At 51.2% G+C, this 19,332-nt stretch overlaps 1 protein-coding gene across 1 annotated transcript; it reads right to left on the bottom strand.

Moving 5' to 3' along the window:
- Positions 1-6,915: 6,915 nt before the first annotated feature.
- Positions 6,916-19,309, bottom strand: BRAP (BRCA1 associated protein). Its single transcript, XM_088525084.1, has 12 exons — positions 19,210-19,309; positions 18,908-19,057; positions 18,116-18,317; positions 17,108-17,297; positions 15,563-15,676; positions 14,867-15,015; positions 13,136-13,211; positions 12,396-12,534; positions 11,806-11,915; positions 10,249-10,338; positions 8,438-8,541; positions 6,916-7,907 (listed from the first exon to the last, which is right to left on the bottom strand). The coding sequence occupies exons 1-12, from the start codon at positions 19,289-19,291 to the stop codon at positions 7,547-7,549; spliced, it is 1,767 nt and encodes a 588-aa protein (XP_088381210.1). The 5' UTR covers positions 19,292-19,309; the 3' UTR covers positions 6,916-7,546.
- Between the last annotated feature and the right edge of the window lie 23 nt (positions 19,310-19,332).

Raw genomic sequence — 19,332 nt, 5'->3', positions numbered from 1 at the left:
TTATATAAATATATATATATTAAGTTGAATATACATATATTGTTTGCATATGTTTTTATATATATGTGTGCTAGCATACAGAAAGTTTTTACCATGCTCTTTTGCAAGGCCTCTTACTTGGGGCCACCAGACCCCAAAGTGAAGGCATCAGTGTGCAACCACCACACAAGAAATGTAGCAGTAAGGGAACTCGCTTGGATTACTTAATGATATGTTTTATCAGCATGCTTTGATTTTTAAAATAAAGTTGAGAAACAAAAAAACAACAACAAAAAAGCAGCACAAGTCAGTCTGGTGAGAGACAACAGAGCAAAACATACCCAGATCACTTCATAGTTTTCTTTAGATGTAGAGAAAGTTTCTTTCAATATTTTTTTCAGCTAAGAGTGTTTACAGAGCACAGCAATTAGTCACTATTTATGGGACTAAAGGTTAGGACACTTTTTTAAAGGGACTGCAGCGTTTTGAAGCAATACCACATCGTGGGATCCCGCTAGCTGGGATGAAGCCCCGATATTCAAAGATGTCAAAAGAACTAAAATAGGTTCCCTTGACAGAGATGGTTTCTAAGAGCTGACATGACTCTCTCTGGTTATGTTTTGGGGTAACACTACATGCACTTGTGTGAATAAGACTCTCTTGAGTCATTAAGTCAGTAATGACTCAAGTGCAGTTGCAGTTTGACTTGGTTTCCCCTTTAATGTACTCATTGTTTTGTTAAGCTCTGTTTGGCTTTTGTAGTGTTTTCCCCTGCTTTGTTTGTCTAACATCTTCATACAAACACTTTAAAAATAGATATAGAAATAACCACATAAAATAGCTCAGATACTGATGTCCATTAGAGGGTTTACAGTTATGTTTTTGAAACCGGTGCTTGCCTTCAGTGGCTGCCCGTGCAGATACTGCTTTTGTGAGCTCACTTCTGCAGCAGACTGCTCACAGTTCAGTGAAGTGGAGTGAATTCTGGCATTATGGTGGGTAATACCCTTCACCTGATGCCTGCTTCCTCTGCCTGCACACAGTTCTTGAAGGTCCTGCAATTCCCAGTATTCCATATTTATCCTTTTATTATTTGAGTCTGTTTTGTTGTTGTTGTTGCTATTCCTTACCATTGTATCTGCTAGTTTAGCTGGAAATTATTTGTGTCAAAGGACAGACAACAACCTGCAGCGCCAATGGTCCAGCTGTAGAATAGTTCAGAGTTCAAATTTGTATGCTCCGTGGTTGAGAAAGAAAAACGACTATTTATAATCAATAATCACATTCTATTTTGCCATTCCCATTCTTACTCCAGGTGTTTTTGAAGGCTACTGTTTTCATTCAGATGTACGACTACACAGGCAAGCTGTATTTGCATGTGAAGACTACAGATTATGATAATATCATGACTTAGCTGGAACTGTTGCTGCATGAGGTAACATTTCCTTGACATAACCTGCTTTTAAGTGTTGTGCTCTCTTCCTTGGGCCAGCCAGGGTGATCCTCAACAGCATTCAGCAAGGTGAAACACACAGTGGAGGGATAACTGACACTTGGCTTTTATTTTAAGCAAAATCAGCTATTAGAAAAGCTCACAGAACTGGGTACTTCTACATATTTTCTCCCAAAGACTTCTATTATTTACTTCCCTATTCCTAGTCCTCCCTTGGAAGCTGAGGTGTTGCTGACAGTGCTACAAGCACAGGAAAGGCATCAGAAAAACAAACCAGGCCTTCTAAGAAGAGAAGCACTTCCCAGAGAGATATGATGTTAGGCGGTCAGCAGGGCTGCAGGCAGTTTTAGCAGAGGGGTTCAATACTGGCCAAATCAGAAAGGAGTCTGCAGGAGCAACAACACCAGCTTCAAACGCCTGCTAGATGTGAGAGCTACTGCCAACTGCTGTCCCTTTTCCCACTTTCCTCCCCGCCTCAGCTGCTCCATGGTGCCTTCTCATTGCCAGCAGTGCTGGAATCCACAGCTGGATTCCAGGTGGAGAGCAGCTCCCATCAAACGTGTCTCCTGAGGCGCCCTGCACTGTTCCAGCTGCTTCCCCAGGGCTCCCCGTGTCCCTGCAGCCCATGGGAGCAGCACGAGGAGGCTCCGAACAGCAGCCTCCAGCCCTCAGCCGCTCCTCAGCCTCGCTGCAGACAGGGTGCAGGTTAGGAAAATGTCCACAGAGCTTCAGGGAGCGGGTACAGAGGTGCCAGAGCTTCTTTTACCTATTAGCAACGTTTCTGAAAACCTTGCTCTCCGTTTCTCTTGCTCCCAGGCACCAAACGAGAACATTTTCTTCTTCAGGAGGCGAAGCTCCAGGCTCCACACAGCAGCACAGGATTCCATGGCAAATGTTTCAGGACACGGCTGCAAATCGGGACACAGCGACTCTGCCCCCCACTTCTGCCAAGCAAACTGCCAGGTGATCTTCAGCCCTTTCTGCTCTTAGATATAGCATGTTTGTAAAGGTTGGGGAAACAGCACTAACTCTGGCTAAGCAGCAGCAGACAAAGCAACCATTATGCCAAGATTTAGCTCCTAAACCCCTCCAGAGCTGCTGTTCATGGAGCACAAAGCCCCTTTGCCTCACAGCCTTGTCAAGCAGCACCCCCGCGTGTCCCAAGCGCTGTCTCGGGGCCCTTCGGTGCCATCCTCCCCCTGTCCCTTTGCTGAGATCCTTGTGCCAGCAGCAACGCCCGTTGCCATGGCATTTTGTCCCCTACAGACACATGTCCATTAAAAACCAAGTCAGCAGCAGGTTTGCTGCACAGAACAGCTTCCGGTTACTATTAGGAGCCTCCGAGGAATTGCCGTTGTGCCCTGTCACCTCAGATGTTGCAATGCACTTTACTATTAATCCCTAGGGATCAGACTGCACTGCTGCAGAGCAGGCACAGGTACTTTTCCAATCCGCACGGAGGATCCCAGCCTCGTTCCTGGCAGCTGACGAGCTCATGGCAGCCTTGGCAAAGGGCTGAGCTGGGGACCCTTCTCCCTCCTGTTCCCAAAATAATGGGAAGGGAGATGCAGATTTTCGCCGGCTCTGTTGCGTCATACCGGCTGCTCAGAGCAAGGCTCCTGGAGAGCAAACCGGCTTCTGAGCAAACCCGCCTGCATTAACCGGGAGCTCCGGCAGGAGCTGCGAGCGCAGGGAAAGGGCTTCCCGGCCCGGCGCGGGAGCCCCTGCCCCCATCCCTGCGGCATCCCAGCTGGGAGCAGCCAGGCCGCCCGCGGGAGCAGGGCCGGCGTTCCCGGCAAACGTGCCTGCGTGCTGCATAGTGATGTCTTCCTCCTTGGTTACAGGGCGCAGTCTTGTTTAAGGCTGGAAAGGAGCTTAATGCTTTCCATACTCATCCCGTCCGCGCCTGGGGCCGGCGGCTCATCGAGGTGTCCGTCGGGAACGCAGCGGCTTCCTGCCAACGCGCTGGCAGCGCAGCCCAGCTCTCCGCAGGCCTGGGCTGCGGAGGGAATTGTCAGGTATTTGTGTTTGGACGGTAACAGCGCTAATGGGTGAGAACCAGAACTGAAACTGGGCTGGGAGCGGCACTGCGGTGCAACCAGGTTTCGCTGCTAAAGCCCTGCAGTGCTAAAGCCACCCGGATAATGGCAACGGCGCTGCTAAAGAACCCCGTCCCTCGCGTGCAGGGAGGGATCTCTCCTCATCCCTGATTTAAACCCGGCAGGGTTTCTGTCCCGGCCTCCCTCTGTGCTGTGACACGCGGGAGCCGCAGCCCTTCTGCGCGGGAGGTGGCACCGGAGCCTCCGGCACAGCCGGGCCCTCGCGCTGCCCCCTCCTCGTGCACCGGAGCCCCCAGGCTGCTTTTGTTCCAGCCACGGCCTGCAGCAGCCACAGCCCGTAGCTCTGTGAAACAGCTGGGTGCTAGAAGGCACCGAGAGGAGGGTCCCGGCGGGGGGTTCCCTCCCAGGCCCATTTCCCAGGATGAGGCGTTTGGAATTCTGCGTGCAGATCAAGAACACCTAATCCTCTTAACGGCTTCTGTAGTTTGACTCTGATCACTGCAGAGGAAAGTGCTGCGATCCCAGCCTGCGTTTCCACCCAGCTGCTCAGACACTCGGCATTTACACAGTTCATTCCTCCCCGTGGATTCCTTGGGAAGGAGAGTAAATGTTTCACTCGTTGCAGCGGAACTGCAGATGTGCGCGTCGTTACAGAGGGGAGCTCAGAGGCGCCTGCTTCCCAGGCCTGCGTTCAGGTGTTTGCTCTCCCCCGAGCAGGCAGGATCCGGTTCAAATCTCCTCTTCTCTCTGGCGAGGAGGGAGCCCGTTTGGGAGCCAGCAAGGAGAGTGTTTGGAGAGCGCCCCGTGCTCCTCGTGTTTGCCGAGGGCACCCGCTCGCCGCTGCCCCGTGCGCCCGGTGCTCGGGCTGAGCTTCCCCAGGGCGCCGAGGAAGCGCCCCGGTGTCTCATCGCGTTTTACACAGTGCAGATCTGCTGCTTCATGGGGGAGGCAGCCCCGTGTGGGCTTGTTCCTCCTGCTCGGACTCCTCTGCTCTACAGGGCGAGCGCACACGTTTCCTCACCGAGCAGAGTCACGCGTCCAGAGAGACCTGGGAATGCTGCAGAGAGCCACACATAAACAGGGATGAGGAAAGAGGAAGGCTAGAAGGCAGGGACATGCAAATAGTCATTAACATCCCCTCTCTGCGTGCAGACAAACAGAACACGCTCTGCGCGCTCCTTGTCCTCCAAGCACCCAAGAAAATCAACCCTCACACGTGTAACACGAGTCTGTCCGCAGCGACCAGCGCAGCGGCCGGTCCTGCTCTCCGGGAGCTCCCGAAGCTGCTCCAGCCAGAGCGGCTGCAGCCCAAGCAGCGGGACAGGCGCCCTGCGCGCAGTCACTCGCGTGGGGAGTTCGTGGTTGGGAGGTTGAGGCTATCGGATTTGCGGCGGGGAGGCCCTCTCCAGTGCACGGTGCAAGGAGCAGTTTCCTGCCAGGAGAAGTTTCCAGCCTTGTTTCCCTGTATGTGTCTGAGGCGTTTAGCTAGGCAGGGGATGGAAGGAATTCCTTGCGAGAAGGCAGAAGGGAAACACTCATATCCCAGCGTTTGTTGCCTGGCTCAATTACCTGGCTGCTTCCAGGTCACAAAGGGACAAAGCCGTAAATGCTGCTGCGGTTGCTCACTGCAGGCCCAGGAAATGTCACGTGCGGGGCTTCAGCTTGGGCATGGAATAAGAGCAAAGGACCGGGCTTGCTTCCCGGGTCAGGCAAACCCCTGGCTTCTTGCCCTTTTCTCCCCTTGGATGTTCACAGGATTCTCGCAGCCCGTTGGAGGCAGCTGAAGGCAGCGGCTGAAGGGAACCGACGCACGGAGCTGCGTCCTCGCGTGTAACGTGAGCTGAGTTCCTGCCCGGCCAAGACACGAGCATCATCCATCCCCCTTCCCCGGAGCCCCCTGCAAGCACCGCCGGGCGGGCGCTGGTGAAGGGCTCCTTGGGGAAGCTGCTCCAGAGGGAGGTGTCTGCCTTTAAGTTACAGTTATTAGACCAAAATGCCCATTTATGTTAAAAAGGGAAGAAAAAAAAATAAACATACGAAAAAAAAGAAAAAAAGCGTAGGAGAAATGGCTGCAACTTTCTTGGAGCTCAAACGAGAACAGACAAGTCGGTCAACGCAGATGATGGCAGGAATTCTCCCCGCGGCCTTAGGGAATTGGCTCCGCTGGAAGGACAGAGCTCGGCCGAGAGGAGCAGGCAGGTGTCGATTCCCCCGTCCTGCGGGATGAAGAGCCGGGTCCCGTGTGGGCAGGGGCTGCACGGACGGTGCTGGGAGCCCCAGCCAGCAGCGAATCGAGAGTCTGGGCCACCTTAGCACACACCAAACACAGGAGAAGCTGGAGGAGCTCCTCAAGGACTGGCGGTAACTTGGCGACTAGCTCGAACAGGGGGGCGACCTTAGAGGGCTTTACCTCTGGCTTAAAGCCTTGGAGAAGGGGGCATGTTTCATCCTTCCACCCCATCCTCTCTCCCCTCCCTGTCCCCTTGAACACACAAATACTAATACTGAACACTTTTATTATTTCAATCATATTTTTTGAAAATGAATTCCAAGATACAGTACAGCATCTTCGTGTTCTACATAAAGCAAGCTTTCAGCAAAAGGTTGGAGGATCCTCGATGGTGTAAAAATATATCTTAAATAAAATAGTTTCTATAGGAGAGCAAGCTGTGTTGTGTGTCTCTAGCTCTTTAGAATATTTTACAGAAGGCAGAGGCCTGGTTGTACAATCCCACCCTAGAAAAGAGTTAGTGTACATTCATGCTACAAAATTAGAAAAGGTAGAAGGTCCAGGTGGTCGGGACAGATCTTCAAACCAAAGCAATGGATGCAACAAGTACCTTTTAACAAGAGCCACATATTTCAAGGTAAGGAAGCTTAATGCTTCCCGAAAGAAATAAAACCTGCCAGTCAATAGAGTCATGAAGCAGATTAAATAAGAACTCACCTTACTAGAGCGTTTGTATTTATTCTAACTCCTTCCTCTCCACTGGCCAGATGGGTTTATTGTGTTTCGGGTTGGAGCCGGTGAGGCACAGCTGCGTTTTGGGGGTTCCCACAGCTCCAACACCCGCAAAGGATCAGACCATGATCCCAACCCGGCCACTGGGCTAAGGGGCAGCCTCCAACACCCGCGTCCCGAGCACAGCGCTTCTCCAGAGGGAAAAGCTGCTCCTGGCGCGTCAGGGAACTGCCCCACCGCGTTCCCAGGGCAGTGGGCGAGGGAAGCGCCTGCAGCCCCTGTGGGAGAGCGGGATGTGGCTGTTCCTGCTCGGGGTCTGCCGGTCTTTGCAAAGAGGGTTCTGTTTAACGTAGAGAAACGCCTGAAAAACGACCACGTTAAACAACTGCCAGAGCAGAAAGGCTTCCGCGCCCTCCGCCCCACGGCGGCCAGCACTGGCCTTTTAAAGGCCGTACTTAAAATGAAGAAATAGCAGCTCAAAGCCCCTTAAAGCATTTAATATCCTACATAGGGCCCTTTAGGACTCATTTAGTTTCTTACACCACTAAGAGTTTATTTTCCACACCACAATCCGTTTTATTTCCAAACTACAGTCCTACTCCCGCACTAACAACTCCGCAGGTTCTGGACTGTAGGCGCTAAAGAGATGTACACAGTCTAACTCACAGCCTTTCTTAAATAAAACCAGGGATTCATGGATTTGCAATCCAAAGAGGTGGGAGAGAAGGGCTCGGGAAGCCTCAAACCCTGGGCTTAGCCTACAACATCGCTGTGGAGAACGTGATGTTCAACCCACGCACATCCCCGGCCCCAGAACAGCACATCCTCCAGGAAGAGTCAAACACACGACAGGAGGGGCTTGGGAAGGTCGGGAGGCAAAAACGGTCACCAAGATCTGCCTAAAAATAGCTAAATAGTGCAGGGAAACGCTTTTAAATACCACAGACACCTCTGCTGACTGGCAACCAGTTTTATGAGAGGCTCTGAGGACCATATCCGAGCGTGACTGCGCTGGGCGTGGGCAGCCGGAGCGCCCGGAGGCCGCAGCCCGGAGCGTGGCCGGGCTCCACGCGGGAGCGGCGGACCCGGCGCTCACTTGCCCCTCTTCCCACGGCCTCTCCGGGCACTCGGCTTCCCCGTCCCCGCCGTGGAGGAGCCGGCCGAAGACGCCACCGCGATGTTGATCTGTCCCTCCTGGATCTCCTGCCGGGTCTCCGCTGGGAGGTGGTTGATTTTCTGTTGTGTCTCTAAGTAGAACATGACATCGCGCAACTGCTCCTGGATTTCCGAGATCTGCAGGTCCTTCTGTTCGCAGGTCTCCTTCAGCGCCCTCTCCTCCTCCTTCAGCTTGTTCTGAAGCAGGGCTTGATTCGCTCGCAAGCACTTGTTCAGTTCCTGCTCCTCTTTCAGCTCATTGGAAAGTTTAGCCACTTTGTTATTCAGCTGGGAACACCTTGGGGAGAGAGGCACAAAGTCAGGACAAAAAGGGCAGTTCACCTAGATGGGACATCACCACCTCCTTCCTCCTTTCAGTCCTCGCCCCCAGCAGGGCCACTATGGGGAGATGAGCAGCATCACATCACCCGGATGGTGCTTCCCTGCTCTCACCAACCACCCCGAGCTTCTCCCCCAAACCTGCTGCCTGCTCCACTCGGCCCCTGGAGCTCTGTGTAGCTGCGTGCTGGGCGAGAGGCTTTTCCTGCAGCACAGACCAGTGTCTGCTACAGAGCAGCAGAGCACGAGGCAGGTTTTCCCCATCAACCACGTGCAGGGCACCAGCATCCCCAAAGCTGCATCCCACTCCAGGGGCACATCCCCAAAACACCCACAGAACTGAGGGCTCTTTTAAAAAAAATAAACTGAGCTTTCACTCTGCTAGTTTAAATAGCTCAAGATCGCCCAGGAATAGCATGATTTTTTTCTTATTGGATGCGTGGTGAGTTTCAATGGCTGCATGCAACTCAACCTGGCAGCGGTACCCACTTCCTCTCGACAGACTGCTTTTCTTTGAGCAAGTCATTCAGCCTCTGTTCCAAACTGTCACACTTCTCAATGGTCTCTTTAAATTTGGTCTTCATGTTGTTAATCTGAAAACAAACACACAGACATTTCAAACAGATCAAAGTCCTGTGCACTTTCATTATGACATTCATTTTTCGGAGTGGTTTCTAGACTTTGACCAATTACTGCACCCAGGTAAGCAAAAGTTCACATGAGCGAGAAGAGCAAGTGCTGCCAGTTTGGATTAAACCCCTCTGTGTGACACTGCAGTTACCCCAGTGAGACCCGTGTTGCCTTGGAAGCTGCTCATGCAGGACAGCAACTCGGGCTGCTGCTTGTGCCAAGGAATTTCATTCAAAAAAGGCTGCATCAGATCTGTAACTTTTTATCTATTGCACTTCAGCATTCATTTAGCCCTTCCCCTCACTATTTTGTGCGTCCACCAGCTAACTTCAGTTTTCATCCCAGGGCTTTCCAACAACAAGGTTTTTGCTCATTTTGAGCTAAACCTCCCAAAACTATGGGCAAAGTCCGAAAACGCACGTGCTGCTCCCGTCAGCGTTGACTCAGCAGTTTGCTGTCATAAGACAGTGACCTACTGACATGAATCTCTTAGTCACGCACAGCGCAAACAGAAACGCTCACACGGGCTTCCTCTTCCCGCGATTGCGGCACCAGAGACCGTTGCTGTCCAAGGGAGTTGTGCTCTGGTCCTCTAGGCGTTATGCGGAAGGCACAAAAACACCCTCTGACACAAGGTTTAGCAGATCTATAGGCAGAAGTCCCCATTTTCCCTATAACCATGACAAGAGCAGGCTCGCGTGTACCGAGGACAGGAATTAAGATGAAAAAAGCCCTCCTGGAGGAGCAATTTGGATGGATGTCGGGGGCAGCGACGCCGGGGCAGCTCTCAGGCCTCCCGGCTTTAATCCCTGAGCGCTTCTGCAGCTGATTGCTAATGTGGGGAGGTGGCCTGAGCCCTCGTAACGGAACCCGCTGCACAGCGGCACCGACCCAGGTGAGACCTGCACGGACACAGCGCCATGAACAAATCCTGAGGGCTTTTGGCATAAAGTAACAGTCAAAGCATTTATAGGAGTTGTTTCAGTCTAACATTAGCTGGGGATCATGTTTCCAGGTCATGTGCAGGATGATTTTTACTACAGATTTTTCTTCTATAGGCATTTCTGTACTATTTATGGGGCTTTCTTTAAACCGGGATTGATCACTATTTTGATGGTTTTAGAGGTCATGACTTCTATGTTTATGACACTGCACAACTGCAGAACTAGAAATAATGCAGACGGTTAAGGACTCAAGTGCAAGTCCTGACTCACCTTAAACCTACTTAAAAGGGTCTACAAAGAGTGAAAAGCAGGACTCTAAACTTCTCCTGAAGGGGAAAAAAATCATACGTGTTTGCTGCAGAGAGACAGCATCCACTTCCTGCATCCAAGTAGATTAGAGCCGCACTGTCTGTGCTACACTACCCTTCCCTAGAGATACCCTTCAGCAGGAGACAGATTGGATCAGCAAGCAGCATCCTGCAGCAGCACAGACTTATTTTCCCCACTGCTGCAGCTTCCGGAGCAGCACATGGAAATCAGCCCTCACTCTGCACGACCATCCGAGCGGCAAACCGCGGGTCTGAGCGCCGAGATAAGGGATGCGCCGCGGAGCCAATTCCCTCAGCTGGTAGTGAAACAGCCTCTGCCAGGTCACACCGTGCAAAATTCGGGCTCTAGGAGGGGCTGAACGGCTCCAGCCCCTGAAGAGCCCAGAGCAGAGCTCACCTCTTCGGCCGTATCCTTTTCTATCCGGACGATCTTGTTTTCCCAGTAGATCCGCTGCGATTCCAGCTGGCTTGTTAGCAGATACGAGTACTACGATGACACAATACACAGAGCAGTCAGCTTTTTCAAAACAAAATGATCAATTTAATCAAAATTGAGCATAAAGGGTGTTCTGAACATACATGCAAGCTAGAGCCCAAAGCCCAGAGAAGAAGGGTTAAAAAAAAAAAAAAAAAAAAAAAAAAAAAAAAAACACATCTCTGGCTTGATGGAAGAGTGTCTTTGGAAAAAGCATCTTCAGCTTGAGAATACAAGTGTGTGTGTATATATATATATAAAATATATATAAACATAATATTTATAATATTATATATAAATATATATGAATATACACATACTTGTATTCCCAAGTATTGTTCTCCAGTGTTACTTTGGCCCTGGAACAAGGATGTAGTGCCTTACATCCCATCCTCTCCCTTGTGGTTCTGCAGTTGAACTATGAGGACACTGGAAAATGAGACCATTTCTTAACATCAGGCTAAGCAGCACCAAATGAGGCCTTCACTTTAAACAGGGGCATTAAAAGCCACAGACTCTCCGGGTAATATCAGAGACCAGAAAAAACAGACTGCAAAGTCCACTCTCTGCAAACATTTAGATTTTATAAGCTAGATAGAGAGGTATTTTATATTTTACATACTTTAAGCAACAGGTAGCTAAAAATAAGAGTTAAAATTAGCTGAGTTAGCCTCTAAGTATAACTCAAAAAATTCATGGAAATCAACTCCTTTTCTGAGCAGCCCATTTACAGAGGCTGCTCTCTGCATTGCTCCTCCTCAGGCTCGTTGGTGTGTGATGTGGCTGGAACCACGCTGTAGTATATCCCCCAGCAGAGCAGTAACTTGAGTTTCTCCTTCCTTAAAGATAGATCATGGGCAAGGGAAAAAACACAGCACTTGGATAATCGTTTCTGAGGCTTCCACACTCGAAGTTTGTGAGGGAGAAGCTGGAGGGAACAGGTACTGAACAAAAAGAGCCCACAAATCTGCTCAGGGGAAGGGAGCAGAATGAGGCTGCTGCCAGAGGAGCCTGTTGGCTTCTCTAGGAGCCAGGACGCGCTCGTGCTGCTGCACATCTGCTCTGTTCACACGCAGAGCTGCTCATGTCGGCCCTTCCCTGCACGTCCTGGGCTCTTAAGCCAGGTCAAAGATGCGCCAACGTGAGGAAGACTCTGGCAAGTGCGTTGGGCTCCACTGACCTCTGCTTGCAGCAGCGCAACCGGCTAATCCTGAACGTGCCGGCGCGCTCGCCGGGACTGCAGCAGCTCAGCCCTAGCTGCATTGGCTCTGCAGAGCCAAGAGGAGGCTAGCAGGGAGGGAGAGAGGAGAAAAACAAAACGAAACAGTAAAAACACCCTGCTTGTGCACGAGGAGGATTGCCAGCACGCAGGAGGCAGCTCTGCTGCACAAGCTGATGTCATTTTCCTATAGGCATATCTGTATTTGAAGCATTTCATTTGACACAACAGCACGGAGTCCAAAGAGCCAAAATATTTACCTCTAATTGCAAGGCATCGATTTTCTCTTCCTGACACATATCTCCCTCACACTCATACTGAACTATCTTCCCATCAGTTTTACTTGCAACCAGTCGATGGACATAGTTATCTGAAAAGAGAAGATTCATCCAAAGGGAGTTTAAGTCTAGGAACACCCAGGCTGGCACCAATGGAAATACTTTATGCAGCACAACTAGCCACGCAGACTGCTGCAACAGCACATTAGTGCAGCAGGAAGCCAACAGCAGATGTATCTGTTGTTTAGCAGACTTCACACAGACACCTCCCAGAATATTTATTACAACAGCCAGTTTTCAAACCTCAGGGCAAATTGATGGCAAGGGAGTAACAAATGCATTCTGCAGAGGCTCCAGGACTGCCCGGGCTAATTACGGAATCACATCCTCCCTCTCCCACCTGGTTCAGTCCCACAGAAGCTGCTATTAGAGAGGATATTCCCAAAAGACAAGATGTTAGCACGGACGCAAACCCCTTGATGTCCAAGAAAGCTCTAGTGCAAGGAGCTGGAGGTTGCAAAAGCTGTTTTACCAAGAGGGCTGTCCCCCAGGAGGGGCAGGAGGCCGCTCACCTCCGGCGTAGTCCCACACGCGGTGGTTGGTGAGCTGCATGGCGTAGGTGTGCTGCGTCTCCTCGAAGTGCTTGTACGCGTGGCGGCTCACGTAGCGGCCGCAGCCGATGTGCCCACAGATCAAACAGATCCACAGGTTCTGCCAACAGAAGGAAGAAGCCCTGTGCGTACGAGCAGCGGGTCCAGGGCTTAGAGGGAGCGGGATCGAGGACACAGATGCGCTGCTCATGCTGGGTGTTCCCAGGCACTTGCTTGGGAAGGGAACAGCGTTTGCTTTTTCTCCTCTTTGAGGCCCCACTGAGATTAAAGGCTATGGAAAAGCACTACCTGCTCATTCATGCCAATTATAAGCCTGTAGGTGCCAGGCACTTTGATACCAGCACAAGCATGAATGGGAGAATGGTCTTGATTAATGAACAAGGCAGCACAGCAGGACCATGGAAGCAAGCTTGGAAGAGCACGGACTAAAACTGTTCATTGTTAGTTTAGTCCCCCATGATCACACAAGCTCTCACGAGCTTATACTCTACTGTGTCCCTAGGAATTGGAAACATTTGCCAGAGCAGGAAAACCTGGGTGGTAACATCCCTCCCCAGGACCGACCAACTCAAAGGGAAAACAGCTACATCACTGACTGGTAAAATCAGTCCAAGAGCAGCCACAGAATTAACCCCAAGAACAACTGGAGCAGCAGCACAGACAAATCTAGCCTAGATCTCACCATCCACCCACCTACTTACTTCTTGAACTCCACACTCAAAACACTTGTTCTCTTCCACTGGCTCAGGTGTTTGGCAGTATCTGCAGACAGGACACCTAGAGGGCAATAAGCATCATCATTAGATATAAGGAGCTCTGTCTTAGTATCATGGTAATTAAAAATAGAGGCAGAGATCTCAAAGGGAATGCTTTATGGAGTGGGGCACTCCCTATACACACACCTTTCGGCTCTCATTTTCCCAACTCGATTCTCTCTCCATTCTACACCTTGTTTTTACAATGTTCCTTGTTTTTAAGCTAAGAAATGACAGAACAAGCATGGGTGCTTCTGAAACCACGCCGTGGGCTCGGTTTGGCCTGGTTTTGCTGCAGTCCAGGTGAGGAGAACAGCTGCAAACCAGGAGCAGCAGCGGAGCTGCTGGGGACCTCTTCACTGAGGGCTCTGATGAGCACAGGCACCCTGGGCTCTGAGGAGGACGGCTGGGAGGGCAGCAGGAGCCTCGGTGCTCTGCTGAAGCAGGAGGCAGGCACAGAGTGAAGGGTTCTGTAGCCTTCTCATCAGATGAGATGAGATGAAGGCCTCTCGTCACCACTTTATTTCTTAGACATTCTCCACTATCTACGTCATCTGCAGGACTTCGTAGAACATCTACACGTTGCTGCAGAAAGGTGTTGCACACACTGCGGAGACTGCCCAGTAAGACAGGGAGGTTCCTGCACTTTGCAAAGACAGCCTGATCCTCAAAACACCCCTCAGGAAATGAGGGCTCTAGCTTCAACTTCATTCCTACCCCAGGGATTCAGCTTCAGCACTTCCAGGAAAAGTGATCCACAACCAAACCCCGGAAGAATCATTTCTGATGACACTATTCCACTGTGCTGTCAGAAACACAGAAGATCTAGGACCAGAAGGAACCTTTGTCCAGATCAGAACCACTAGCGGACTCAGCTAGCGAGGAAGGCAACCCTGGATCTGGGCTCATTGCCAGGACTGCTCATGTATTTTTCATTAGCTGCTGGATGAGCCATAGAAGTAATCATGGGAGTGGACATTTGCATTGCAATAAGCTCCCTAGACAAATTCAGGTGCTGTGATGCCTAAGCAAAGAAGGCAGGAGTCTTATTCTGCTATTCTCCTAGACTGGGAGCTTAAGTTCTTCTCAAGGTTTATATTAAGTGCTACTTTCATCTTGCTCCTACACTGGCTAAGTTCCACTGCTCCGAATTAAAGCTGGTTTTGATTTATGGGACAAAGTAGCCAATAAACTAGAATAGCTAAAAATGCTATAAATCCCACTGAAGTTCTGTTCCTGTGGCTTACAAGTGATAGGCAAAGAGGGGTTTAAACCTCCCCTCCTGGTCTATCAGCTGGTCAGTCAGCCACTGGCAGCAAAGAAGAGAACAGAGGAGATGGGCTCCAGTGCAGCCACCTTCTGCTGCAGTATCCGTGACTGCCTGATGTGCAGCAAAGCAGCAAACAGCATCCATAGGAATGTGAAACACAAGTGACAGGGACAGTGATTAGCACCGAGTGCTGCTGCAGGAGACGTGGACACATTGACCATCCAACTAAGGGAATGAGCCAGTTACAGCAAGAGAAGGAAAAAGCAGTAGAGGGAAGAGCTACTGCCAGAGGGAGCTGGCAGCAGCTCCGGCCCCCATGCTCAGATGGGCAGAGCCAGTCCGGTCAGCATGTAACCACCACACTCAAAGCAGGGCTTTATGTTGGGAAACGAGGAGCAGCCTCTTACGTGGTGTCCTCCCAGCGCTGCAGACACTGGCTGTGAAAGCTGTGGTTACACAGCGTGGTGAGGATCCCGTTCACAGACTCGTCCATCCTCTCCAGGCACACCGTGCACTTCGGGAGCTCCGTCAGATCCATCACAGGCAGGCTGGCTCCCTTCAGAAGAAAAAAAGGGGGAGACAAATTGCTCAGCATCCTCCAATCACTAGAACTTCAGCACCCACGTTATAATGAATCTTAAATTTCTCTCTCATTACTCCTGGCACTGAGGTGCAAAAACACTCATAGGCATCCCTGCAAGTCTGCAGTGGTTAGAAATTCCCCAGATGCAAAAGGAAAGTGATCTATGACTGAATAGACCACATCCTCCTCGCTGCACCACAGGCTCAGTGCAGCCACTGCACCTGCAACCAGCCTGATTCAGCACACCCCCTGCACAGGGCAGGCTCAGAGGCACCACAGCGGTGAGCCAGGAAGCCCATCAAGTGGCCCAACAAACTCTCTCACGTAGGAACAAATAGGAAGTGAGCTTTGTATTCATGTGAAGCAGTTTTTACAGTGCACCGCCCAGTGCAAAATAATCCTGTTAAAATTCTCTCAAGTCCAGGGGAAAAGCAAAAAACACACACACCGAAAACAAGAAAATAAACAAAACCCCAGCACAAACCAAAAGAAAAGCAACTCCTCCAACACACACACTTACATCTTCTGATTTGAAGACTTCAGCCCTTTCCACGTACACCAGCTGGCAAACATCTTCCTCTATGGAGTTGAACTGCCGCCCGTTGCAGGCCATATAAAAGCTGTCTGCATCAGCCTAGACACAAACGAGGGGGAGGTGGTTAGAGAGAGAAAACCCTGCAGCTGATACTGCCAAATGAGAGCAGGAGAAATTCACGGTATCCTCCCATTCCCGCTCCGCCAAGTCCCATGGTATCAGAGGAGATGCCTGAGTCAGCTCCTGCCAGCACACACTGCATCTCCTCGCTGCTTTAGTGCCATTTTCTACCACTCGAGGTCAAGAAATGAAGTTCACAGCAGCAAAGGCTACTCTGATATCTGAGCACTCAGCAGCAGTAACAGGCTTCTCTTCAGTATGAGTGTTGCCCCTCGTCAGCAATTTCAATGCATTTGCAAAGCAAATTTGGTGTATTTGCAAAAAAAAATAAAAATAAAAAAACATGGGACGAGGGCTGTGTTCCAGGGCACACAGACTTGCGTCAGAGAAAGTAACGACAATTTACCCACGGGAAGGGATCCATTTCACTGGGAGCAATTCAGGCATCTGAACCATCCCCGAGTCTACCTCTTGCAAAGAGGCAGAATCAAAACAAAACCTGTCAAACGCCTCATCCATATTCACTGGGTGACCTCACCAAACCTCTCTGGCAAGAGATCCCACAAGAGGCAAGGGAGCCGAATGCCAGGTTCCCACATTCCCAGTTATCCCAGCTAAGACAGGTTTTTGCTATCTGCAAAAGACCTGGGAAATAACTCATGTCGCATTCATGGTCGAGGGAAGTGCTGACCAAACCATCTCCACAACCCCAGGATATTTTGTTTGCAGCTGAGAGAAAAAGATGGCAAAGATGAGAAGGTCCATGTGAGAAGTGGCAGAGGGAATTTCTAAAGGGGGTTAGGAGGAGCTGGGAGCAGCCGCATGGTGCCTCGTTAGCAGTTCGCCCCTTGCAGTCTTCTGGGGGGACACTGCCCTTTCACACTACACGGGCACTGCCTCGAAAGCCACCCAGCTCCTCAGGAAGACTGGTCAAGGCTTTTCTAGAAGGAAACAAAGCCCAAGCCCCACTGGCAGGATTCCTTCTGATCAGCACAGCACAATGCACCACTTTCCCTGTGAGCACATGGAGACTTCTTCATGCTCCTTTTTTGAGAGCAGGAAAAACATCCTGTACAGAGTATTAAATCCAAGGAGCTCACTGACCTCTGAGGTAGCAGCGGGTTTGACAACAGTTTGGTCTACATATCCTTAATATATATATTTTTTGATATCTGCCAGAAAAAAGAAGGGGATAGGCAGAACACGACCCACACTTGTTGCCAGTTCAAAGTGTGGGTCTAATCCTAGTCAGCAGCCCAGAAAAGAGCTAGGCACAGGACAGGACTGTTTGAAAACAGATAAAGTGCAATCTCAGCTAGCAGGAGGCCAGCAAAGCCAAAGAGCTCCCCTAAACAGTGGGGTATAGCACCGTGGCACCCCCTTCATGAGAAGGGGATCTCTGGCTCTTACCTGTGAGCTAAATTTTATCAGCACCATGTACTGGTTTGGAGTAGAATCTCTGATGATTTTCATGTGCTCGATTACTTCATAGAAGGAGGCCACAAACTTCATGAGGTCGTGGCTGGTCATGGTAGCAGGGACGGTGAGGATGCACAGCATGGCACTGCGCCTGACGTCCTCCTTCAGGGAGGTCATCTTACTGGTAAGACAACAGTTAGACAATGTCACGGCATTTCACAGGGAGAACAAAGGCACAAGCAGGTGCAATAACTGCAGTTCTTAGAATAATTGTGGTACTAACCTCAGTCCTCTTTTGTGTTTTTTTTACTATTAAGAAGGAGAAGCAAGGGGTTGTGTAACTGTCTAAAATACCCACATGGAACTATTCCTCTTTAGCAAAGGATTAAAATGGGCAGCTCAAAACAAAACAGAAACCACTGCTATTGTCAGGAATAATTTGTTGTCTGTTTTTCTATAGAAACAGTTGTAGCTGGCAAGCCACAGATGCTCATAGCTATTCCTAGAATGAGCAAGCAACGCTTGTTCTCATTTCACATGCCCATTTTGTGTTTCCTGAGAGCTTTCAGGAAGACCTGAGATGGAAGTTCTCATGCAGCTATACAGGAATAACATGGAATTGTCATGCCTGAAATAAGGGACGAAATCTCCAGCTTTGGAGACCTTGTGAGGGCGTCAGCCAAGACCCAAGAGGCTACATTTTAACCACGGGACATCTCCTGAAGCTGCTTTCAGACATCCTCTTTCAGGAATGAGCATCTGTTGGATGCTCCTGTGACCAACCCTCGGGACGAGCCGGGAGACCTGAGCCAGCCGCAAGCTCTACCGGTCACACAAGGCAGCGCCTGACACCGCAGGCGGGATTGTCACCCGTCCGCCTGTCCCTGCTCAGCCGGCTCAGGAGCCCGAGCCCTCAGGTGACCAGCTCGCCCTTCTGGATGCTGGCATGAGTCAGGAGCACCATTCCCACCAGGGCTACAATTAGCCGAGCGTTCTTACTTTGTTTTGTACAGGTGCATAATGCCGTGAACTATTTCGACCGATGGATTTCCGCTGAAGAAGGAGATCTGGTCGGGGAGCTGCTTGGAAGGCGAGTCTGGAGCAGCCTCACGCTCTTTACTTTGATTGTCCTGTTTGCTCTTGTCCTCGGCAGATGCAGCCTCTGATGATTTTCTCTCTTCCATGGCGGTTTTTGTTGCATCTTTTACAAATCAAAAGCTTTCAGGTTACTAACCACACATCAGGACCAGCTGCAGTTCTCTAAATCCAGCTTGTGTGTACACAACAGCCCTCCAAGAAGCCAAACTACCCCTAGTAGCCAAAAATTACCCCCTAGTAGCCAAAATACTCCCTAACAGGAGCAAAATACCCCTAGCCTTAGCTGATCGCAGCCAGAAGTGCCCCAAAATCCCCAGCGCCCCAAAATCCCCTGAGGCAGCTCTGCCCTGGGCCAGGCTGGGTCCCAGGGCACACGGACACAGACTCTGCTTTGGGGCCACTTTGAGAGGATTTGGCACTGCTCTCCCTAGCTTCCCCCCTACCGGGGAACACAGCAGAGCTGGAACATTCAGCTCCTTCGGGCCAGGCAGTGCAGCCCAAATAAATTAACGCTTTAATTAGCAAGCAACATCAGTGCGATCCCACAGCATTCCCAAACTTCCCCGCTCGTTTCCCAAGGCGAGGGCTGACTAAAAGCCCACAACCCCAGAAGCAGTTTTACCACCCCAACCTCCGGGGCAGGTTTCCCCACCAGGCCCCCCGGGGGTCCCTCTCCACGTTCGGGGCCGGTACCTGTGCGGGGCTGGAGGGTCTCGATGATCACGTCCGTCATCTCCCTGCGGCCCAGGTGCTGGTGCAGGATGGCCGCGCGCTCGCCGGGGCCCTTGCCCTGCAGGCAGGCGGGCACGGCCGCCCCGGGGCCCTCGGCGGCCATCTCGGGAGCTGCGCGGGGGAGACACGGCTCGGAGCGGGGCCCACCGGGGAGCGAGGCCCTCCGCGGTGCTCCATACCCGCCCGCCCCACCATGGAGCCCCAAGCACCGGGGCCTCGCAACGCGCAGGGCCGCCCGCTGCCCGCGGGGCGGAGGGACTCACGGGCCGCGCTGTAGGCGAAGCCGGCGGGCAGCGGCGAGCGCTCGTCCAGCTCGAGCCGGATCACCACGAGGGAGACGCTCATGGGCCCGAGCACGGCGGCCACCGGGGACGACGAGGAGAAGC

The sequence above is a fragment of the Tinamus guttatus genome, unplaced genomic scaffold (assembly GCF_059628265.1).
Source record: "Tinamus guttatus ecotype Peru unplaced genomic scaffold, ASM5962826v1 Tinamus_guttatus_pri_ptg000223l, whole genome shotgun sequence".
In the NCBI taxonomy this organism is placed as follows: Eukaryota; Metazoa; Chordata; class Aves; order Tinamiformes; family Tinamidae; genus Tinamus; species Tinamus guttatus.
The sequence above is the reverse complement of the archived record's forward strand: the minus strand, read 5'-3'. Positions and strand labels throughout refer to the sequence as shown.